General features: G+C 50.1%; 1 protein-coding gene across 1 annotated transcript in view; it reads left to right on the top strand.

The window, feature by feature from the left end:
* Nucleotides 1–5,679, top strand: part of CGREF1 (cell growth regulator with EF-hand domain 1) — a 34,206-nt gene extending 28,527 nt beyond the window's left edge. Inside the window, exon 6 of the mRNA XM_073557760.1 lies at nt 4,786–5,679. Coding sequence (XP_073413861.1) covers nt 4,786–5,208 — 423 coding nt within the window. The 3' untranslated portion in view covers nt 5,209–5,679. The remainder of the gene's footprint in view (nt 1–4,785) is intronic.
* Nucleotides 5,680–25,441: the final 19,762 nt, after the last annotated feature.

Genomic DNA, 25,441 nt, shown 5'->3' with positions numbered 1-25,441 from the left:
GAAAAACAAGACAGATTACGCCAGGTCATTAATAATCTACCAAGTACTAAGCCAAAATGCAGGAGCAGAGTGTGATAAGTAAGTACACCCCATGAATCGGCAGCTTGTAGGAGCCTTTTAGCAGCAGTAGCCATTTTCTGGGTGACGCTCAGTCTCGTCGCTCTTCAGCTCGTTGTGGTCGGTTGTTTCTGCACCAGTCTCTTACGGTCCGGCCACGGCCATTCTGCTGGGCTGAGGTCTGGACCACAATACTTTTCTTTTTCATCCTTTCTGATGGAGATTTGCTGCTGGTGATCGTCGCCCTGTGACATGGCCCAGGTTTGGGTTTTGGATCGGCAGCCTCACATCTGACTCAAGGAGTAGGATTCATAAGCGACTCAGTGATCAGAAGGTACCCGGGTCCTGAGGACACACATCGAGCCCAAATCTACCTCCTCCCCCACCAAACTGACTGTCTTTGCTGAGATGCTGGGTTTGGTTTTCAGCAGATGTGGTGCAAGACATTAAGGCCCATATCTCCACTGTGGTCTCATCTGCCCCAAAGACATTATCCAGAAGTCTTGTGGTTTGTCCAGATGCAGTGTGTGAATGGAGGCCACTGCCATGTTCTTTTGAACAGAGGCTTTCTCCTGACAACCTTCCCACACAAGTCAGACTTGTTTGGTCTTTTTCTAATTGTATTGCCAATGAACTTGAACATTTAACATATGAACGGAGGCCTTTAGAGTCTGAGCTGTAGCTCTTGGATTTTTTTTTTTTAATTTTGACGAGCATTGAACTTTCTGACCTTCAGATGAATTGGCTGGGAAGTCTTCTCCTGGGAAGTTGTCAGTTGTCAGGGGTGTACATAGAAATCATGGAGACCCTTAGCAAAAGTCCATATAGGCTCCCCCAAAAAAATAATATTTTGTGGAGTCAGTGGTGGAAGGGCACGCAGGCACAGTACATTAGCAGCATTTCTCGCAACTTTAAGCACAGGGAGAAGGAAATGTATTCTGGCATGTACACATGTAGTGTTCTCTACGATACCTTTTTATAGCCTCCATACAATAATGGCTGCAAAAATGATCCCAAAAAACAGTATAAGGCTAAGTTCACACTATGCATTTTTTATGCAAATTTTCAGCGGCATTACCAGCAAAGTCTGAGATTTCAGAAATCTCCTGCACACATATTGGGTTTTTGTCTTCAGGATTTTGTGCTTTGCATGTTTTTTTTGCACAATGGAGAATGTCGCTTCTTTCAGCGGTTTCAGCGTTTTTCACCCATTGACTTGAATTGGTGGTGTAAAAACGCTGAAAACATGCACCAAAAATGCAGGTGTCAGGTTTTTGCTGCTTTTTTTTGTGCCAAAACCTGATTCTATAAAAAGGATTTTTTTCTTCAGCACTAAATTTTATCACACAAGAGACAAATCTAGCATGGCAAAACTGCAGCAAAAAATGCAAGAAAATCATGGAAAACCTTTATTCTGCAGCTTCTTTCCTACCAAGAGATCAAGTTTTACAGCAGAAAAAAAAAAACGCTGAAAAAATGCCTAGTGTGAACTCACCCTAATATTCAACAGTGAAATCTCCCACAAAATGCATCCTACACACACATAATAATAATAATAAATTTTATTTCTATAGCGCCGACATATTCCGCAGCACTTTACATTTCAGAGGGGACTTGTACAGACAATAGACATTACAGCATAACAATAATCACATAGATCATAACAGATACCAAGAGGAGTGAGGGCCCTGCTCACAAGCTTACAGTCTATGAGGAAAGAGGGAGACACGAAAGGTGGGTGGTAACAGTTGCCCTGATTGTATGGACCAGCCATAATGTTAAGTGTGTAACAGTACAGACGCAGAGGGCTAATGGATGCATAAAGCATGTGGGAACATGATGCGGGGAACCTGGTTATGGTAAAACTTTTGGCTCTGCCACACAGGGATAGGTTAGGTTAATGTGTTGAGGCGATAGGCCAGTCTGAATAAATGAGTTTTCAGGGCAAGCTTAAAAGTGTGGGGATTGGGGACTAATCGTATTGACCTGGGAAGTGCATTCCAAAGAATTGGCACAGCACGTGTAAAGTCTTGGAGACGGGAGTGGGAGGTTCTGATTAGTGAGGATGCTAACCTCAGGTCATCAGCAGAACGGAGGGCGCGGGTAGGGTGGTATACTGAAACAAGGGAGGAGATGTAGGGTGGAGCTGAGCCATGGAGGGCTTTGTGGGTGAGGGTAATAAGTTTATACTGAATTCTGGAGTGGATGGGTAGCCAGTGTAATGACTGGCACAAGGTAGAGGCATCGGTGTAACGATTGGTGAGGAATATGATCCTGGCTGCAGCATTCAAGACAGATTGGAGAAGGGAGAGTTTGGTAAGAGGGAGACCGATTAGAAGAGAGTTACAATAGTCGAGACGAGAATGAATAAGAGAAACAGTAAGAGTTTTTGAGGAATCAAAAGTAAGAAAAGGTCGAATTCTAGAAATGTTTTTGAGGTGCAGATGACAAGAGCGAGCCAGTGATCGAATGTGGGGGGCAAAGGAAAGCTCGGACTCAAGTATGACCCCAAGACAGCGGGCCTGTTGCTGGGGAGTAATAGTGGAACCACACACGGAAATGGCAATGTCGGGTATAGGTACATTAGTAGAGGGAGGAAACACCAGGAGTTCAGTCTTTGACTGGTTCAGTTTCAGATATAGTGAGGACATGATGTTAGACACAGCGTTTAGACAATCGCCGGTGTTTTCTAGAAAGGCTGGCGTGATGTCAGGAGAAGAAGCGTATAATTGGGTGTCATCAGCATAGAGATGGTACTGGAAACCAAATCTACTGATTGTTTGACCAATAGGGGCAGTGTACAAGGAGAAGAGGAGGGGGCCTAGAACCGATCCTTGAGGAACCCCAACAATAAGGGGAAGATGAGAGGAGGAGGAACCGGCAAAAGATACAGTAAAGGAGCGGTCGGAGAGATAGGAGGAGAACCAGGAGAGAACGGTGTCCTTGAGGCCGATGGAGCGGAGCATAGTGAGGAGGAGCTGATGATCCACAGTGTCGAAAGCTGCAGAGAGATCCAGGAGAATTAGCATGGAGTAATGACCATTTGATTTAGCTGTTAGTAGCTAATGACAATCCCACAGCAAGCCCTCGCAGTGTGATGCCCTCTAGTTCTCATTATCCCCCACACAGCATGATGGCCCCTACAGATCCTCCTCACACAGCATGATGGCCCCTACAGATCCTCCTCACACAGTATGATGGCCCCTACAGATCCTCCTCACACAGTATGACATACTACAGATCCTCCCAACAAAGTATAAAGCTGCCACACAGTGTGAAGCCCCCGAAGTTTCCTCCATACAGTATTATGCCTCCACAGCTCACCACACAGTATGATGTCCCCTAGCCCATACACAGTATGGTGGTCCCAAAGCCTCCCAACCCAGCGTGATGGTTCCCCTCTGCTCCCACACACAATATGATGCCCCCACAGCTCCCACACAGTATGATGGCCCCACAGCTCCCACACACAATATGGTAAACCTACAGCCAACACACATTATGATGCCATAACAGCCTTCACTCAGTATAATGGTCCCACAGCTCTCACACAGTATGATACCCCTACAGCTCCCACACACAATATGATGCCCCCACAACTCCCACATAGTATGATACCCCTACAGCTCCCACACACAATATGATGCCCCCACAACTCCCACATAGTATGATACCCCTACAGCTCCCACACAGTATAATGGTCCCAAAGCTCCCACACACAGTATGATGCCCCCACAACTCCCACATAGTATGATACCCCTACAGCCATCACACAGTATAATGGGCCCACAGCCACCACACGTTATGATGCCCCCGCAGCTTCAAACACACAGTATGATTGACTCACAGCTCCTCACACAGTATGATGTCTTGCCCCCACATCCCCTACACAGTATTCATGTCCCGACAGCTTCCACACAGTATGATGGACCACATTGCTCCATACAGTATAATGACTTTCACTCCACAGCCCTCCACACAAAAAGATCGTTCCACTGACTCCACACAGTATTATGTTCCTATAAATTCCACACATTATGATGGACCACACAGCCCCACCCAATATGATAATTTCACTGACCCCCATACAGTATGATGTCCCTCCAGCCTCCACACCGTATGATAACCTTGAGCCAACACAGAATGATAGTTCCACTGACCCCACACGGTATTATGGTCCTATAGTTTCCACACAGTATAATGTCTCCACAGCCCCTACACAGTATGATGTTCCCACGGCCACCACACATTATGATGGACTCCTTAGCCTCCCCACTGTATGTTGTTACAGCTTCCCACACTGTGTAATGCCCCCACAATCCCCACACAGTATGATGTCCCCATCGAAACACAGTATGATGGACCAAACAGCCACACACAGTGTGATGTCTCATCAGCCCCCACACAGTATGATGTACCCCACAGCCTCATACAGTGTGATTGACCTTACAGCCCCCCACACAGTATGACGCTCTCACATTCCCAACAGAATCGTGACATGTCACAGTTCTTAATCAGATTACTGGTCCATCCATGTCATCTTTGAATCGGCCCCGTCTCCTTCCTTGCTAATCCGGGTCCAGAGCTTTCCTAACAAGGTATTTGAAGATGGTTTCCTATCCCCTTTTAGGAAAAAGAGTCATGTCAAGTAATGACTCTAGTAATGACTAAGTGCAGAGCGGGTTAATTACTTGGACTGAGTCAAATAAGTTCTTGCTCCTTCCTTAGGTTATTTCTGTGGTCGATGATGTGTTGGAGAAACAAGATGTGAACCTGGACGGACTCCTCAGTGCCGAAGAACTGGTGAATTCTGTCGTCTATAAGCAGGGGGAGAGCCAGTATTCTGCTCACGTTGTGATTCCTCCTCCTATGGGAGTCCCAGCTGAAGAGCTGCATGGTCCTGGGGACAGCGACCTCTCTAATAAAGAGGACTCTGAGAAACCAGAACTGAACCAGGAAGCAGCAGAGGTCCTCAACATACACCCAGACCCATCCAATAACCCGGCCCCTCCATCTGCAGAGGCCATAAGCAGTCAGGAGGACACTGATGTGGTCCATGATGAGGATGTGGTGGAGGAGGTCCCCACTGAGGTAGAAGCAGTGGAGATGCCAGGAGAAGAAGAGGATGAAAAAATAGATGAGGAGAATTAAAGACTATGTAACTCTCATGATCAAATACTTGAAATTAAAGAGCATTCCCCCTCAAAATATACAGACCTCCAGTAAACCCTGCAACCAGCCTGTTCTCGAAGGTGACAGAACACCTTCCGTAGGTCAATAAAAGTGCAAGTAGGTGATGTTCTGTCACCGTGCTACCTATAAGACCTAGCAATGAATGTAAAATAGTGGAAGAAAGGGAAAAATCAGGGTTAATACTTACTGGGGATTCCGTTATTTTAAGGGAGAAGGCCTGAGCTCGCTGATTGTGTTGTGACCCTTCACAGCATGACCACAAGGAGATGCCTTATACTGCCGAAGACGTGTCACTGTCTCTGATCAGGTGTTGTCCATCTTCCGTGATGAAATCATTAACTTATTGTCTGATACAAGATGTAAAGATTCTGCTCCTCGACCTTTGTCCTTTCATTATGGGGATGAGTATAAATACCACTTTATACAGAATTCTGGAAATCTCTGGTGGCTTTCTTCGCATCCTCTGTTGCATCAGATCGTGTCCACGAGGAAACAGGTCATCCCTGCTGGAAAGTTGTATTTAGACCTAATTCATTTAGGACACTGAATTTAGCTCCTCTTTAATGACCCTCACCCCAAAATCAGGCTTGTTCCAGGAAAGTTCCCTGTTCTCCTGGCCTGATGCCTGATGGTGGAGGATTAAAGAATAGGGCAGGAAAAAATAAGTAGCCAGGTGGCTTTGGAGGAGAAACTAAGGGGCCTGGTGGAGAAACCATAGGAGTATAGGATGGAGCATTCTGGGGGAGTACAGGACAGAGCGGTCAGGAGGAGAGTGAGGACCTCAGAATCTGGAACAATTAGGACAAAGGAGTCAGGAGCAGGACAGGGAGGGTTATTCTGAGTGAGGGCAAGACAGAGGCGTTTGGTGGAGGGTGAAGACACAGAAGTCTGCAGGATAGAGGAATCTAGATAGAAGTCAAAAGTAAGAGCTCGCCATGTTTACTTGTAGTAAGAGGTCTGATAGAACTGGAACCAGGAGATACCGAATCCTGGTGGTCACCAAAATCACAGAAGGGAGGTGGCCTGACACAACCATGAGTAAAGGTCACACTTAGCGATGCACCAGCGATCCCGACCAGCGATATGATGCGGTCAGGATTGCTGGTGCATCGCTAAGTGGTCGCTAGTGAGCTGCCACACAGGCAGATCTCACCAGCGACATCGCTGGGGTCGGGGGTCGCTACTTACCTGTCACACTAGGCGATCCTGACGTCCTCCCACCCGCGTCCACGCGTCGCTCGTCGGCGCCACAGGAAGCCCAGCAGGAAGCCGACGATGAGAAACGGCCCAGGACGTTCCCGCGCGATCAGCGATAATCAGCGGGGGAGCGGTCGGAGGTAAGTATCAGACATAGCGATGTCGCTAGCAATATCGCTATAACGTCACAAAACCTGTGACGTTATAGCGATATTGCTAGCGATATCGCTTAGTGTGACAGGCCCTTTAGAAGTGCATTTTTAATATGGTCAGTCCCAATATGGAAAAATATTCAGAATTGAGCGTCCTCAGTGGTTGATACCTTTTAATGGCTAACTGAAAAGATGGTGACACATTGCAGCTTTCTAGACACCTCAGGTATCTTCATCAGGCATTGACTAATACAACATCTGAAGAGTCACATATTTATACACAAAACAGCACAGAAATAACGCAATAGATAAGACAAGTGACGTGAAGCGGAACTATCATTATGGGAGAGGGATAAACATAAATATTGGAACAGTTCATAGATAAGGAGTCCGGATGTTTTATTGCCCTCTGATTGGGGTCTGGTTCTGTGTTGTGATGACCCCAGAAGGTCTTAGGAGCAAATTCCTTAATTGATGTAAAAAGTCATAAATCCATGCGACACATTCATTCCTGCACTGAGTGTGTCAAAGGTCATCATGAGCTTGTACTCCCAGACTCTTCTCTCTCTCTGAGATGTGAAGTTACTTTTCAATACCAGTAATTTCATATCCATGATGTTGTGACCGGGGATACAAAAATGTTTTGCCACAGGTAGATCCATTCAGTCCCAATATGGACTTCTTTTTGTAATTTTTGGGCTGCATAGCAGACATGCCGGACTTCATCGCCTATCTTAATACTAATAACTGTGATTTTAGTTTCACTCACTCTTCTCCAGGTCTACATATCCCATTTTTGGACATTTATCTATTGGAAGACCCCAGTACTGGCAGGGTCCATGCACTTCTTTTTAGGAAGGACGTCGCTAATTTTCAGTCATCTAGTTGCCACCCTCACCATACATTAAAAGTCATACAGTGAATTTATAAGGTCAAGATGTGCATGTTCTGTTGATGGCACCTTCCTTCTGAGGGTGCCGTCATCAGGACCAGACTTTATAGTAGAGGACACAACAAACATCTAATTAAATCTGTATTTTACAGGGTGAAAATCCAGTCTGGAAAATCGACTTTACAAAGCAACATTAAAAATACAAAACAGCCAGCAGCCTCCTCGGTCACATCCGGGCACCTGTCAGCTTACAGTTTAGCAGATCAAACACGTGCTCTGCAAATACTTGGCAAAAGTTAGTCAAGATTAGGTACTTAGAGAGATTACGGAGGGGGTTGCGGGTGTGTGGCCAGGAGAGGCCGTTCCTTGGGAAATATTCTTCCGCCATCTTTTCCAAGGATTTTCTGCCACCCCGACCTGGCTTCCATCTCAAGCGTGCAGGCAGCCGCTGCAATGTATGGATATTCGCTGACAATAAGTCATATCCGTTCCGTGTGCCGCATGGTGCAGATCGCATGATTGATACTTTTATCCGCTGCGACTCGCGCCATGTGGTTTTCTGTATTGAATGCAGTGCTTGTAACATGCATTTACCACCAGAAAACAAAAATGGTGTCAGGCATTTCGCATCCTCACATTATGGAGACACCACATAAAGTATGTAAAGTTCTATGGTATTGAGAACTACCATAACCTAAAAGAGGATAAATGATAAGTATGCACTGCTAAAATACAACTGCGTCCATAGCCACACCCCCTTATTATCAAAGCCCCGCCCCTGTCACACCTCCATCCCCGCCCTGCCGGGCCATGGAAGAATGGTGTTGCTTGAAGCCGGTCCCTGGTGCAAAAAAGGTTGGGGACCACTGGTGTAGGGGATCCGGGGCCCCGGCGGAAAAAAATGTACACTATGAATGATTTCGCACTGCGTCTTGAAGGGGGTGTGTCTTTGAGGGGGTCCCGTTTAAAAGTTTGCTATGGGGCCCAATCAGTTCTAGTTATGCCCCTGGACAGGATAGACCATTCTGGGTCTGGACAAGATGAAACATTCTGTGTGTGGACAGGAGGGAACATTCTGGGTCTGGACAAGATAAAACATTCTGGGTGAGGACAGGAGGGAACATTCTGGGTGAGGACAGGAGGGAACATTCTGGGTGAGGACAGGAGGGAACATTCTGGGTGAGGACAGGAGGGAACCTTCTGGGTGAGGACAAGAGGGAACCTTCTGGGTGAGGACAAGAGGGAACCTTCTGGGTGAGGACAAGAAGGAATATTCTGGATGAGGGTGTGGGAGAGAGGGTCCCCGTCGAGTGTCCGGGTCGGAACCAAGGGGGCCGTCACCTGGGTTCCGGAGGAAACTGTTTCCGGGGGACAGAGTTCGAGGACGGACTGTTGTGACGGACAGATGGGCTGTGGGAGGGACCAGTATAAAGGAGGAGGGGAATTCCCGGGACGATGAGTCAGCAGAACGAGACAGAAGGAGCAGGAGATCGTGGGAGCGACTGAGAGCCAGAGCGACTCACCAGAGCCAGGAAGGAGGCCAGAGACAGGAGGGATACTTCCCCTGGACATCAGTGGGACAGCGCCGAGACGACCGTCCTACAACCGCTGCCCCGCGTCGACCAGCGGCCACCGCCTCCTTCCTGCCCGCGGTCATTTGCGGCCGTTGCCGCCCTGCTCCAGCCCACGGCCACTGCGGCCCCAGTTCAACCCGCGGCTGCTGCCGCCTCCCCTCAGCCCGCGGCTGTGGCCTACCCGCTGCCGCTGCGGTCTCGCTCCAGCTCACGGCTGCGGCCTGTTCCCCGCCACCTGCAGCCGCCCTGTTCTCACCAGTGGCCGCGGCAAGTACAGTACCGCCGGCGGCCACCACTGTCCCGCTCCAGTCCGCAGCACGGACCGGGCCTCTGCTGACCGCGGACTCCCCGTCGCAGCTGTTAGCTGCGCAGGTGGCCTGTCATTCACCACCACACAGCGCCGCCGCTTGCCCCAGGCCAGGGGCTGCGGCCCAACCGTCCAAGGACTACGCCGGAGCCTGTGGGGCGCCAGTGTCATCAGCGTGCCGGAGTGCGCGAAGCCTTCGTCATCGCCTCAGCAACTGGGCCCAGCAACTACTACGCCGAAAGACCACCAACCCGAACGGCGAGGGACGTCTGGACTTTATAATTAAGGACCCGTAGTCGGCCATACCGTGGCCCTATAGTGACCGGCTGTTGCCGGAAGTAGTCGTGTTCTACCCGTTTGTGTGTGCTTGTATAGAACCCCCTGCGAGGGCAACGCATGTTACCCCTTTGGTGATCAGGGCGGGACTGAGGAAAGTTCCCTCTGGTCTTATAAATGTTAATATAGAAAGCACCAACTTGTCTCGCGACTCGTCACTGCATCCTGCGTACCTGCAAACACCACATTTGGCATAATCGTCAGGATGCAGTCTCCGAGCGCAGACAACGGGGGCCCCCGGCTCAACATTTCTTTGGGGGCTATGCTAAGCAATCTACCCAGGTTCTCTGGCAGCAATACTATGCTGTGGAATTGGACGGACCGAATGCGTGGGTTATTCAGGATGCATCCGCTTACCCCTGACTTAGAGGCAGAAGTGGCCCTGATGGCGTTGGACGGTGAAGCTCGGGATACCGTAATGTTGAGGCCCCGGGGGCAGCGAAACACCTTCGTCAGGGTGTTACGGATCTTAGAAGAGACCTATGGGGATCCGACCGACGTGGGGGAACTGAGAACCCAGATGTTTGGACGCATGCAGAAAGAGGGGGAAACAGTGACCCAGTATATGAATGTTTTGCAGGAATTGGTTTTAGCCATTGAAAGGAAGGATGGAGTTGGCATGGGGACCGTGGACGTAACGTTACGTGACCTGTTAGTGACCGGGTTACGAGACACCCTGACAAGACAGGCTTTGCGAGAGCGGGTGCGAGTGGACCCATGTTATGAATGGGTCACCGAGGAGAAAAAAAACAAGCTAGGTCACAGAAAACCAGAGAGGTTGGTAACTATGCAGACTGCAGAACCCAGATTCTAACCACACAACTAGTAGCAGTCATGGAATGTTCCTACGTTGGTCCTAGATGCCTCGTCACAACCGGAGAGCTACATAAGCCTAAAGCAGGAAAAGAAGAAAACTAACTGCCCCAGAGCAGACCCCAAAGGAAAGACAGCCCCCCACATGTATTGACTGTGAAACAAGATGAAAACACACACAAAGGCAGGAAAATAGGCTGAACAAACGATGGGGCCCGACTAACTAGAAAGGACAGGAAAGGACAGCCACTGTCTGCAATCTGCCAAAAATAATGTCCAACACAACTGATAGCAAAATTAACCCTGAAGTCACTAGACTTCTCCCACTATATCAGCACTCTGAAATATTCTGAGACAGAGCAAAAAGAGGCCAATCTAATAAGGGATAAAAAAAAGGCAAATTGGCAAATACAGATAAATAAGAGTGGAAATTCAGCACAGCCCAGCCGGGCTGGCTGACCACACAAAAAACTGAATTGACCAACATGAGCAAGTGTAAACATTAGCAAAAACAAATTTAACTTGAAAAGACTGGAACAGAGCTGAGTCCAAGACCTGAGAAGCAGACTGAATCACCAGCAACAGGATAGGGCGACGGCTGTCTTATATCCAGTGCGATACTCCAGAGATCCAATCACCATCTTCCTCATCAGGTGGCAGATCACTACCAATTAAACCAACCTCACTACCTCCTGTCACCACCAGAGGGAGAACGGAAGGAGAGCTCTCAACTGATGGAGCAGAAAATGAGCTCATAACAGTCCCCCCCCTTGAGGAGGGGTCACTGAACCCTCATCCATGCCACCAGGCCGACCAGGATGGGCCCGGTGAAAAGCACGAACCAATTTATTGGCATGAATATCAGAGGCAGAGACCCAAGTGTTACAGAACCACTCAGCACCCAGAATATGTTGCGCAGTTATATGTATGTATAATAGGTTCCATGGGAGATGCATGTCCCTAATGCATCAGCCCACAGGCTGCGCCCAGCCGCCCCCCCACCTTTGTAATTCCCACAGTAAATATCGGCAGGCTCCGGTCACCTGCGGCTATTGTAATGTATGTCTGGCCTGCCGCTTTTCTATTGGCCTGCCCTCTGTATCTGTGTGATATATTCTGTGTCCTGTGAGTAAAGTGTTGTCAGACTGGAAATACGTGGAGAAGCAGTGATCTTTTATATGCGCCCATGTAACCAAGGAATTCCAGCCAGCGTCCTTCATTCAGACTCCAGCCAAAGCAGAGTGGACCTCCGGAAACACGGGGTGGTACGGAAAGAGGTACCCGAGATTGGAAGACGCCGTTACACTGGTGGCAGCAGTGGGATATGATACCCCTTCTACAGGAGGAAAGGAATGAATGGAAAACAACTACCAGAAGTTAAAGAGGACTACATTAAAAGATCTGGTGGAAGCCCGAGGGTTGATCGCCAGCAACAAAACAAAAGCGGATTTGATAGCAGCCATCATGGAACACGACAGTGCAGCGCCCTGAACGTGAACGTGGAGGAGACTGAATTCCAGAGGGAGGTAAAGAACAGACTGGCGTTCTATGGCCTGAACCCTGCAGTAGAGATCATACGAGAGGTGATGGCTGATTTGCGTACTGATCTGAAGGAAAAGATGGCCGAGCGGACCAGGATAGAGCTAGCCAAGATGGAGATGGCAGAGCGGACCAAAATGGAGCTGGCCAAGATGGAGATGGCAGAGCGGAGAGAGGAGAGTCAGGGAACAGGGGGAGCTCTGGCCTTCGACCAGGTACCTTCAACAGTAAGCCACAAAAATATCCAGTATAATGCCTTCTGACAGTTGGGGGAGGCAGAGGAAGACATTGATGGCTTTCTGCAGGACTTTGAGCGGCAGTGTGCTCTTCATCAAGTAAAGCCGGAGGAACGGGTTCAGATTCTGGCCAGCAAGCTGACAGGCCGGGCAGCGGACGCCTATCGCACGGTACCTGATGAGGACTGTATGGACTATGAGCGGATCAAAGAAGTGATCTTGGCCCGGTATGCGCTGACACCAGAGACATACCGCCAAAAGTTCCGTGGACTTATAAAACGCGTAACCGATACCCACGCTGAATGGGCCTGTAAATTACGGCGGTCACTGCTACAGTGGGTACAAGGAAGCCAAGCAACCACTAAGGAGGACGTCCTTCAGCTCTTCTTGTTAGAACGATTTGTTAATGGACTAACCCCCGAGACACAGGAATGGCTTCGGGACAGGAGGCCTCAGCTGTCCGGATCAAAGATGTTTACTAGGGGCCCGCCCATGGACATGGAGGGCCCCAAACAACCGAAGATTGTAGGGGGACCAGCTAGAAACCCGGCCTACCACAGTCCCCCTGGGGCGCGATGCCACACCTGCCGTCAGCTGGGCCACCAGCAAAGACAATGTCCCAACCTGACTCAGCATACCCAGTGGCCAAAGGCGGGCTACGACTAACCAAGGGGTGGAAGAGATGGAGGAAGTGCTGCATGAAGTAGACCCCGTGCAGGCAGCCCGGGCAGATAATCGACAACAGCATCGACAGGTCGTGTGGGTTAATGGGAAACGTATGCAGGGACTAAGGGATTCGGGGCAACTTTTACCCTTGTGAAGCCTCATCTCGTCCGGGACCAAGAGAAGACGGACCGGACAGTGGCAGTCCGTGTAGCAGGGGGAGCTATACATCGACTGCCCACTGCCAGGATTCACCTGAACTGGGGAGTCGGGGATGGCCTTGTTGAGGTCGGCTTGATGGAGGATTTGCCTGCAGACGTCTTGCTGGGAAACGACTTGGGGCCCATGTTGTCTGCATTCTCGGTGGCCCCTCTGGCTGAGACATATCCTGTGACCACCCGGAGACAAGCTCGAGCTGCGGAGGCGGAATCACACTCAGAGGAGGCCCAGGTAAGACATCCCAGCCCTACATGTATTCCCATAGCCAGACACATTTCTTGGGCCACCCCAGATGAATTTAAGAGGGAGTTACTTGAGGGATATCCTTGAGGGATATCGTGGGAAGGAACAGGAGGGGAGAGGAGTACTGGAAGGGGAACAGTTTGTATGGAAGCAGGGACTCCTCTACCGGATCACAGAGCAGCACCACACAGGGACGAGCTCCACTATAAAACGACAGCTGGTAGTTCCCAAGAAGTATAGGCAGGAGTTACTGTGAATCTCTCATGATATACCCTTGGCCGGGCACTTCGGCGTCAGTCGCACCAGGCATCGTCTGACACAAAACTTCTTTTGGCCGGGGGTAACCTATGATGTTCGTCAGTACTGCCAGACCTGTGACAGTTGCCAGCGCATTGGCAAGAGGGGGGATCGATGCAAGGCCAAATTACGCCCCCTCCCCATTGTGGAGGAATTATTTAGCCGAGTAGCGGTCGATCTGATAGGGCCGTTAGCCAAACCCAGTCCATCAGGGAAAAGGTATATATTGACAGTGGTAGATTATGCCACACGGTATCCAGAAGCGGTTGCGTTACCTAACATACCGGCAGAGACGGTGGCGGCCACCCTGCTCCAGGTTTTCTCACAGGTTGGATTTCCCCGGGAGATTATCTCGGACCAGGGTACCAAGTTTACAGCAGAGGTGACCAACCAACTGTGGAAGCTGTGTGGCATAAAGTCCATTAGAAGCGCCCCGTACCACCCGCAAACCAATGGGTTGTGTGAACGCTTTAACGGGACATTAAAACAGCTCATTGGGACTTTTACCAGGACCTACAGAGACTGGGAGAAATTCTTGCCACACCTACTGTTTACCTATCGGGAGGTGCCCCAAGAATCCACGTGGTTCTCCCCGTTCGAGCTGGTATACGGGAGACAGGTAAGGGGTATTGTACCCCATGTGCTGGAATTCCGGGACCGCCTACAGGAGCTGGCCCAGGCTGTACGTGAGAACATGCAGGCGACCCAGCGGCGCCAGCGCGTATGGTACGATCAGAGGGCCAGAGAGCGCACCTTGGAAATAGGACAGAAGGTCCTGGTGTTAGAACCCACTAAGCAGAACAAGTTCCAAGCTGCATGGCAGGGGCCCTACCAGGTAGTGGGGATGTAGTAGGGGGCCGGGCTAGGGGGGTGGACCACTGCTTACCAGACGAGGCAAAGACGAGACGGAGACAGCTTCCACTTGTAACAGTTCCGGATTTATTTGTCGTCCTCCTGACGACCACCAAACATGCACCGCAGATTCTTTACACCACTGTATCGCCAGGCCCGGGTACCTATTCTTCAGCTCCAGTCGCAGTAACACACCTCGCGGATCTTTCACTGGGGGCTGTCCTAGACCAATCTACCCCCAGCGCTTCACCTGCCCGAGGTCGTCTTCCAATCGGTACCCCCGGGGCCTCGTCTGTTCTGCGGTCCGTTAAGTCAGGGCCTCCCCCTGGCTGCCTCTTCTCCTTGCCTGTCCTGCAGTCCGTTGGGTCAGGGCCACCCCCCCGACTGTCTCTCCTTTGTCCGTCCCCCTGGCCGAGCTCTTCTCACTTTCTCCGTCTTCTTCTGAGCTCCTCCCGGGACTAAAAACTCTCCTGGAGCCCCGCCTTCTTCTATTTATCCCCTCTCTCACAGGGGAATTTCCCACCCGGGCTCCTATCTCCCCGCCCCCCATGACTAAGTTGATTCCTAAGCCCTAAGCTGATGTTAAGTCCTGTACTACTCTCCCCTGCCATCTTGTGGTCATTTCACGGTACTGCACTCCCTTTTCTGTCTTTCCCTGCTGTTATCTTTCTAACCTGTCAATCTCTGTCCCTAGTGCACAAACCGTCCCCTCCTTCTACCAGTCACGTCTGTCCGTCAAGTCACCTTCCCCACACTCTCCCATCCTTTGTCCATTGTCGTCCCGACAATCGTACGTCCTACCTATGTCGTTCTGAATCTTATCCACAGTCTGTTTTCGGACCGGTCGCTGAGCCACACCCACCACGGGGACCGAACTAAACCAGGAGCACCATGCTCCGAGCAGCCTACTGCTACCCGCCAGCGCACACGCCACGTGACAACTTCTTTTGGGTTGGCGAGGTCCACCCGGACTACTCTACGGCGTGTACCTCCCACTGCTCCCACTGCTCTCCCCTTCCACTACCTTCAACCATTTCTTCCTTTTTGGGGTGTCCGTGGTGTCGCGGATCTGACTTGGGACCACTGTCTGGTTCGATATCTCTCATCTCCTCGTCCTTCATTAAAAGAATCATGGTCGGCGTCTTTGTCACAACTACCTCGTACCCGGAACCTGTTACATACATTTTTTGTTAAACACACTACTTATTAAATCAACTTTAACATACCGTATATATGATTACCACTATTCTAATAACAATACGAGTTACTCAACCGGAGCAACCCCCCCCTTCTCTTTCTCTTTTTTTCTCTCTTTTTTTCCCTAAGGCTGGTTTCACATTAGCGCTTTTGTGCGCAGCGCATCGTGCGCACCCGTGCGCATGCGCACTGCGCACCTATGTTTAACATGACGTGCGCATGGTCTTGCGCACACTTGCGTTTTCGTGCGCATGCGTTTTTTGGTCTTTCGCGCCAGGCGCGCCAGACGCAACATGTTGCATTTTTTGGTGCGCCCTGTCTCGGCAAAAAAACGCATGCGCACGGAATGCGCAAAAAAACACATTGAAGTCTATGGGAACGCATGCATGCGCATGGTCTTGCGCACGCTTGCGTTTTTTTGCGCATGCGTTTTTGAGTTTAACAAGTCTAGAATGTTCTCTAGACAATGGAAAAAATGTCACACCTAAAAACGCATGTGCATAAAAAACGCAAACGCATACAAAAACGCATGTAAAACGCAACAACGCTGCTTTTTTTGACGCATCAGCGAACGCATGACGCTAAAAAACCGCGCGTTTGTATTGCGTTTGCATGCGTTTTTCGTTGCGTTTTTTATGCGCACGATGCGCTGCGCAAAAAAACGCTAATGTGAAACTAGCCTAACTCCTTCATTAAACACATTATTTTCAAACATAAAATGGAACTACTCCCCCTCCCTTTAACATTAGCACTTTTTCCCACATCCCTGCTGTATCAGGAGTAAACAATAAACCTTTTCCTCAACTTTGGACGCATAACTGTCCTCTTTAGGCCTGCATAACGGTGCAACAAAATCCCAACAGTCCGGGCCATCTCCTGACAGCGGATGTTGCGCCAGTCCAGCAGGGGAACCCCACAGCCGTGAGATTCCCGGGATGTCTCGACTGTTCCCGAGCCCTGAGTGTTTTTCTTGCCCAGGGCTCAGGGGCCATCTCCCTCCTGAGAGATGAGTTAAAAGGGATAGAAGGGGCCGAAAGTGGTTCCACGGCGCGTGTTCCGTGCCTGTTCTCTGCTTGGGAACCAGCAGTCCACCACCGGTGGCGGCGTGGACGCACTCATCTCTGTTGATGTGGTGGCTTCGCTCCGTCCGGCCCCCAGCTCCTGCAGCTCCTACCGCAGGTGAGGGACTGGGGTCGTGGACTGATGAGAAGCGGAGCGGCGACGCTGGGGCCTGCTAGCGTGGTTAGCAGACGGCTCCGCAGAGGTGGCGGAGCCTGATGACCCGGCCGAAGCCGCAATCCGGAGCAGGGCCGGAGCAGCCGGGGACCTTGATGGGCAGGACACAGCCGCGGTATGGCGTGCGGCAGAGGCGGCCGCGGGCATCGGTGAGCAGGCCGCAGCTGGAACCATGAGCGAGGCGGCCGCGGGTGCCGCCGGGTAGGCCGCGGCCGGTGCCGCAATCGAACCAGGGGCGGCCGCGGAGCAGGCCGCAACCGGAGTTGCAGACGGGGCCGGAGTAGCGGCCGGCTTCATGGACGGGGCCGCTGCTGAAAGGGGGAACGCAGCAGCGTCGGCCGCGGACTGGCTCCACACCGGCAACACCGGATGTGGCGCCGCCGGGCGGGGTGGTTCGGGGACGTGGCAGTTCCGCATCGGCGACACCGGACATGGCGCCGCCGGGTGGGGTGGTTCGGGGATGGGAGCAGGGGCATCGATCAGCCTGGCAGAGGCCGCCAAGTCCTCCGCCGCCGAGCTTCCAGTAGCACAGGAGGCTGCGCGGTGCGGCCGGGTGGTGAGCCGGGGGAACTCTCACCTTCCCCAGCACTGCGGCCTCCGACACGTCATCCCGTGGCTCCTCCCGCAGCCTCCGTTCTTCACCTCGCCGTCTGGCGGGGCTAGCCTCCAGGCTGGGGATCGCGCGGGGAGGCTCCCTGGCGATATCTTCAGCGGCCGCTCCTGCGGCCCCGCAGTCACTCCCCCTCTCCGCCCGTTATCTGGCTTTCGTACCACCCCAGATCCTCCGATGACAAGCAAGGATCCGGAACACAGTCTCCAAATTATAATCCACAGGTCAGCGATTTGTAATCCACAGGTGTTTGTAATCCACAGGCACTTGTAATCCACAGAGGAACAGTCCAAGTCCTTCTAGGTTCTTCAAACGCAGGCCTGCCGCGGAAGGTGTCGTATTAGCGGCGGCGATCCTGCCGACTACGCCAAATGTAGTAGGGGGCCGGGCTAGGGGGGTGGAACACTGCTTACCAGACGAGGCAAAGACGAGACTGAGACAGCTTCCACTTGTAACAGTTCCGGATTTATTTGTCGTCCTCCTGACGACCACCAAACACGCACCGCAGCTTCTTTACACCACTGTATCGCCAGGCCTGGGTACCTATTCTTCAGCTCCAGTCGCAGTAACGCACCTCGCGGATCTTTCACTGGGGGCTGCCCTAGACCAATCTACCCCCAGCGCTTCACCTGCCCGAGGTCGTCTTCCAATCGGTACCCCCGGGGCCTCGTCTGTTCTGCGGTCCGTTAAGTCAGGGCCTTCCCCCTGGCTGCCTCTTCTCCTTGCCTGTCCTGCAGTCCGTCGGGTCAGGGCCACCCCCCTGACTGTCTCTCCTTTGTCAGTCCCCCTGGCCGAGCTCTTCTCACTTTCTCCGTCTTCTTCTGAGCTCCTCCCGGGACTAAAAACTCTCCTGGAGCCCCGCCTTCTTCTATTTATCCCCTCTCTCACAGGGGAATTTCCCACCCGGGCTCCTATCTCCCCGCCCCCCATGACTAAGCGGATTCCTAAGCCCTAAGCTGATGTTAAGTCCTGTACTATTCTCCCCTGCCATCTTGTGATCATTTCACGGTACTGCACTCCCTTTTCTGTCTTTCCCTGCTGTTACCTTTCTAACCTGTCAATCTCTGTCCCTAGTGCACAAACCGTCCCCTCCTTCTACCAGTCACGTCTGTCCGTCAAGTCACCTTCCTCACAGGGAAAATAGCCGACACAACCTATAATGTCGCCGATTGTGATGACCCCAGGGTTATCCGCATGTTCCACGTGAATATGCTGAAGCCCTACCGGGAGCGCCCTGAAGAGGTAGTGGCCATCTGTGCACCTGAAGCAGAGGATTTAGCCGGACTTCCCTTGCCGGATGTCTTAGGGGAAAGGACTCAGTCTAAAACATGGGACCAGGTACACTTGGGTGAAGACCTAGGCCCCGGAGAGACAGCAGGCGGAGGAGTTGTTCAGGCTGCGTCAGAGGATGTTTTCGGGGAGACCAGGGTACACTCGCCTGGCACAACACAAGGTTGAGACCCAGGATCAGATCCCCCTGCGACAAATCCCTTCCGCGTCCCTGAGTTTGTACGAGAGGGGATGTGACGAGAGATACAAGAGATGTTGCGTTTAGGGGTCATTGAAGAGTCAGATAGTCCCTGGGCATCCCCCGTAGTGTTAGTGCCCAAGAAGGATGGGACTACACGGTTTTGTGTAGACTATTGTAAGCTCAATGAGAAAACAGTGACGGATGCATACCCCATGCCGCGTGTGGATGAGTTGTTAGACCGGCTGGCGGGGGCAAAGTATTTGACCACCATCGATCTATGCAATGGCTACTGGCAGATTCCCCTTAGTCCTGACGCTATTCCCAAGTCGGCATTTGTCACCCCATTCGGCTTATTCCAGTTCCGAGTTATGCCATTCGGGATGAAGAATGCCCCAGCGACCTTCCAAAGGCTGGCTGACCGGCTTCTGGATGGTCTCCAGGACTATGCTTGTGCCTACCTGGATGACAACGCCATCTACAGTGCGACATGGGAAGAGCATCTAAATCACCTAGAGACAGTATTGGACAGGATCCACCAGGCCGGAATCACCCTGAACCCAAACAAGTGTCACGTGGGCAAAGCAGAGGTTCAGTATTTAGGGCATTGGGTGGGAAGTGGGAAACAGCAACCAGAACCAGCCAAGATTGAGGCCATAGCCAAATGGCCCACCCCACGCACTAAAACCCAGGTCATGGCGTTTCTAGGGACAGCGGGGTATTACAGGAAATTCGTTCCCAATTACAGCAGCGTAGCCAAGCCCCTCACTGATCTGACCCGTAAGAAACAACCCTGCCACGTAACCTAGACCCCAGAGTGTGAGGAAGCCTTCCGCCAACTAAAGGACGCCCTCACCAATACCCCTGTATTGGCAACACCCGATCCAACTATATGTTTCCTGGTTCACACAGACGCTTCTATGTTTGGATTGGGGGCAGTGCTGATCCAAGTCGGGCCGGACGGCCAAGAACACCCGGTAGCTTACCTGAGTCGGAAACTACTGCCCCGTGAAGTAAACTATGCGGCCATCGAGAAGGAGTGCCTGGCGGTAGTATGGGCACTCAAAAAGTTGCAACCATATTTGTATGGACGACAGTTTTCCCTCCTAACGGACCATAATCCCCTAGTCTGGCTTAATCGGGTCTCCGGAGACAACGCCAGATTGCTGCGGTGGAGTTTAGCCCTACAACCTCTGGACTTCACCATCCACCACAGACCCGGCAAACAAAACGGTAACGCCGATGGACTAAGTCGACAAACGGAACTTGTACCAACCCCATAAACTTCGGTCATCCCCAAACCGATCCGTTAATGATCAGACTGTGTATGCCGATCGCGTCGCTGAAAAGGGGAGCCGTGTTACGTGTTACAGAACCACTCAGCACCCAGAATATGTTGTGCAGTTATATGTATGTATAATAGGTTCCATGGGAGATGCATGTCCCTAATGCATCAGCCCACAGGCTGTGCCCAGCCGCCCGCCCCCCCCCACCTTTGTAATTCCCACAGTAAATATCGGCAGGCTCCAGCCACCTGCGGCTATTGTAATGTATGTCTGGCCTGCCGCTTTTCTATTGGCCTGCCCTCTATATCTGTGTGATATATTCTGTGTCCTGTGAGTAAAGTGTTGTCAGACTGGAAATACGTGGAGAAGCAGTGGTTAGCGCTGCAGCCTTGCAGCGCTGGGGTCCTGGGTTCGAATCCCACCAAGGACAACATCTGCAAGGAGTTTGTATGTTCTCCCCGTGTTTGCGTGGGTTTCCTCCGGGTACTCCGGTTTCCTCCCACACTCTAAAGACATACTGATAGGGAATTTAGATTGTGAGCCTCATCGGGGACAGTGATGAAAATGTGTGCAAACTGTAAAGCGCTGCGGAATATGTTAGCGCTATATAAAAAATAAAGATTATTATCTTTTATATGCGCCCATGCACTCAGAGGAATTCCAGGCAGCGTCCTTCATTCAGACTCCAGCCAAAGCAGAGCAGACCTCCGGAAACACGTGGTGGTACTGAAAGAGGTCCCGAGATTGGAAGACCCCGTTACTCCAAGAATTATCCTCCTGACCATAACCCTTCCATTTGACCAAATACTGGAGTCTCCTTCTAACCAAACGAGAATCCAATATTTTCTCTACCTCATATTCCACATTGCCTTTAACCAATACGGGGTCAGGAGGTGCCGCCACAGGAACTACTGGCTCAACAAACCTCTTAAACAGTGACTTGTGAAATACATTATGGATTTTGAACGTAACTGGAAGAGCCAATCGAAAAGAAACAGGATTAAGAATCTCCAAAATCCAATAAGGTCCAATAAATCTTGGCTTAAATTTTGGAGATGCAACCTTCATAGGAATATTCTTAGACGACAACCAAACCATATCACCCACTTTAAACCGGGGACCACTGGTCCTATGCCGGTTGGAAAAACGCTGGGCCTTTTCCTGAGAGAGTGACAATTTATCCACTACTTGTTCCATATCTGCTGCATTCTCTTAACCACAGCGTCCACACCTGGGCAGGACGAAGATTCCACTAGCCCTGAAGAGAATCGAGGATGAAACCCAAAATTACAGAAAAAGGGTGACATCAAAGTGGCAGAACTAGCTCTATTGTTCAGCGCAAATTCGGCAAAGGGCAAAAATGAGACCCAATCATCTTGATCAGCAGATATAAAACATCTTAAATAAGACTCCAGGGTCTGGTTTGTTCTCTCAGTCTGCCCAATGGTCTGAGGATGAAACGCGGAGAAGAAGGATAACTGAATTCCCAGATTGGAACAAAAGGCTTTCCAGAATCTGGAAACAAACTGGACTCCTCTATCCGACACAATGTTCTCAGGAATCCCGTGTAACCGAACCACCTGTTGTAAAAACAAGGGCACCAACTCAGCGGAAGATGGCAACTTTGGGAGTGGTACAAGATGGACCATCTTCGAAAATCTATCACAAATTACCCAGATAACAGTCATTCTCTGAGAGACAGGAAGATCAGAAATAAAATCCATTGAGATATGGGTCCATGGCCTCTTGGGCACTGGCAGGGGCATCAGCAACCCACTAGAACGAGAACAAGGTTTAGACTGAGAACAAGTCCCACAGGACTGTACAAAATTCCTGACATCACGAGATAAGGCGGGCCACCAAAACGACCGACTCACCAAATCTCTGGTACCAAAAATACCTGGATGACCAGCCGATGCAGAGCAATGGACTTCAGACATCACTCTCTTTCTCTACTGGTCAGGAACATACAATCTTCCCATAGGGCAACGCTCAGGTTTATCCTCCTGAAATTCCTCCAGGGCGCGTCTCAAATCAGGCGAAATGGCAGAAAGAACTACCCCCTCACCTAGGATGGTAGTAGGCTCGGTCACATTAAGAGAATCAGCAAAGAAACTCCTAGAAAGGGCGTCTGCCTTAACATTCTTAGTGCCCGGAAGAAAAGAGACCACAAAATTAAAACGCGTGAAAAACAAGGCCCATCTAGCCTGTCTAGGATTCAAGCGTTTGGCCGACTCCAGATAAGTCAGATTCTTGTGATCGGTGAGGACCACAAATTGATGTCTAGCTCCCTCCAACCAATGTCTCCACTCCTCAAATGCCCATTTCATGGCCAACAATTCCCGATTCCCCACGTCATAGTTGCGTTCAGATGGGGAGAACTTTCGAGAAAAGAAGGCACAGGGATTCATCTTAGAAGTCACAGGGTCTTTTTGGGACAAAAGAGCTCCTGCACCAATCTCAGAAGCGTCTACCTCCACTTGAAATGGAAGTGAGACATCAGGTTGCCGTGAAACTGGAGCTGAAGTAAATCTCCGCTTAAGCTCCTGAAATGCTGAGACAGCCTCAGGAGACCAATTCAGCACATCAGCTCCCTTCTTGGTCAGATCATTCAGTGGTTTGACAATACTAGAAAAATTACCTATAAATTTACGATAGAAATTAGCAAAACCCAAAAACTTCTGAAGAGCCTTCAAAGAATTAGGCTGAACCCAATCATAAATGGCCTGTACCTTGGCCGGGTCCATTTCAATAGTCGATGGAGATAAGATAAATCCCAAAAATGAAATCCTCTGTACACCAAAGAGGTACTTCGATCCCTTAACAAACAGGGAATTCTCCCTCAAAATCCGGAACACAGTCCGGACATGTTCCACATGGGAATCCCAATCACTAGAAAAGATCAAAATATCATCCAGATAGATGATCAAAAACTTATCCACAAAGTCTCGGAAAATATCATTCATAAAGGACTGGAAGACAGAAGGGGCATTAGAGAGCCCAAAAGGCATCACCAGGTCCTCAAAATGCCCTTTCCATTCATCCCCGTGCTTAATGCGAATAAGATTATATGCCCCCCTGAGGTCAAGCTTGGTAAACCAGCAGGCACTCTTAACTCTGGAGAATAAATCAGACATCAGAGGTAACGGGTACTGATATTTAACCGTTATCTTGTTAAGGGAACGATAATCAATACACGGTCTTAATGAACCATCTTTCTTGGCCACAAAAAAAACCCCAGCACCTAAAGGTGACAAGGATGGTCTAATATGCCCCTTCTCCAACGACTCCTTAATATAGGATCGCATAGCATCATGTTCGGGTACAGATAAGTTGAAAAGCCGACCCTTGGGAAATTTACACCCAGGCATCAACTCAATTGCACAGTCATAACTCCTATGAGGAGGCAAAGACGCAGACTTACTCTCACTAAATGCATCAGAGAAATCAGCCAGATAATCAGGAATATCATGAGACTGAGGAGAGGTGGAGAACACAGGAGTGTCCCTAAGAACACACTGACAACCCCAACTCACCACAGAGACAGATCTCCAATCCAAAACTGGGTTATGAGTTTGCAACCAGGGGAAACCCAGAATAATAGTATCATGTAAATTATGCAGCACAAAAAATTTACAATTTTCTTGATGGTCTGGGGCAACTCGCATTATCACCTGGGTCCAAAACTGAGGTTTATTCTCCGCCAAAGGAATGGCATCAATACCCCTCAAAGGAATAGGCGTCTGCAGAGGCGTCATGGACAAACCACAACGTTTAGCAAAGTCCAAATCCATCAGATTCAGAGCTGCTCCTGAATCCACAAAAGCCTTAGTGGAAAACGTGGACAAGGAGCAGATCAGAGTAATTGCCAAAAGGAACTTAGGTTGTACACTGCCCACAGCAAATGTGTGTGCAAAACGTTTCTCTCGTTAAGGGCAGACAGAAATAGTATGCGAGGCATCTCCACAGAAAAAACAAAGCTTATTACGCCTTCTAAACTCCTGACGTTGCGCCCTAGACAAAACCCCATCACATTGCATAGGTTCAGACGTTTGTTCAAAAGGTGGCAGCGCCTCCCGTGTAGTTTTACGTTCCCGTAAACTCCGATCAACTTGAATGGCTAATGACATAGAGCAATCCAGACCAAAGGGAACAGGAAATCCCACCATAGCATCTTTTACGGTCTCTGATAAACCTTTCCGAAAGAGGGCTGCCAATGCACTATCATTCCATGTAGTAAGGACGCCCACTTTCGGAATTTTTGACAGTATAACTCTGCAGGATCCTGACCCTGGTTTAATGCCAACAGGGTTCTCTCAGCTTGATCAACGGCATTAGGTTCATCATACAACAACCCCAAGGCCTGAAAAAATGCATCCACATTAGTCAGAATAGGGTTTTCAGGTGTCAGAGAAAACGCCCAATCCTGGGGATCGCCGCGCAGCAAGGAGATGACAATTTTAATCTGCTGCACAGAGCTCCCCGATGAGTTAGGCTTCAAGGCAAGAAATAATTTACAATTATTCTTAAAATTCAGAAATTTAGACCGATCCCCAGAAAACACATCAGGAGTAGGGATCTTAGGTTCAGCAGCATGTGTCTGAATGAGGTAGGTGGAAATTCCCTGCACTTCAGCAGCAAGTTGCTGCACACGATCAGACAATTGCTTAATCTCCATTAGGAGAAAAAAAAAAAAAGAGGAAAAAATAAATAAATTAAAAAAAAAAAAAATTCTGACACTTTTTCTTTCTTTCTTTCTTTTTTTTTTAACAATTTTTTCCTGTTTTTGAGTACCCTTCGATCTGCGGTATGGCTGGTGATTCTGTTATGAATGGGTCACCGAGGAGAAAAAAACAAAACAAGCTAGGTCACAGAAAACCAGAGAGGTTGGTAACTATGCAGACTGCAGATCCCAGATTCTAACCACACAACTAGTAGCAGTCGTGGAGCGTTCCTACTTTGGTCCTAGACGCCTCGTCACAACCGGAGAGCTACATAAGCCTAAAGCAGGCAAAGAGGAAAACTAACTGCCCCAGAGCAGACCCCAAAGGAAAGACAGCCCCCCACACGTATT

This window comes from Dendrobates tinctorius, unplaced genomic scaffold, assembly GCF_039654945.1.
Source record: "Dendrobates tinctorius isolate UK_male_01 unplaced genomic scaffold, ASM3965494v1 ptg000251l, whole genome shotgun sequence".
Taxonomy (NCBI): domain Eukaryota; kingdom Metazoa; phylum Chordata; class Amphibia; order Anura; family Dendrobatidae; genus Dendrobates; species Dendrobates tinctorius.
Note: the sequence above shows the minus strand (reverse complement) of the source record. Positions and strands in the feature narration are given on the sequence as shown.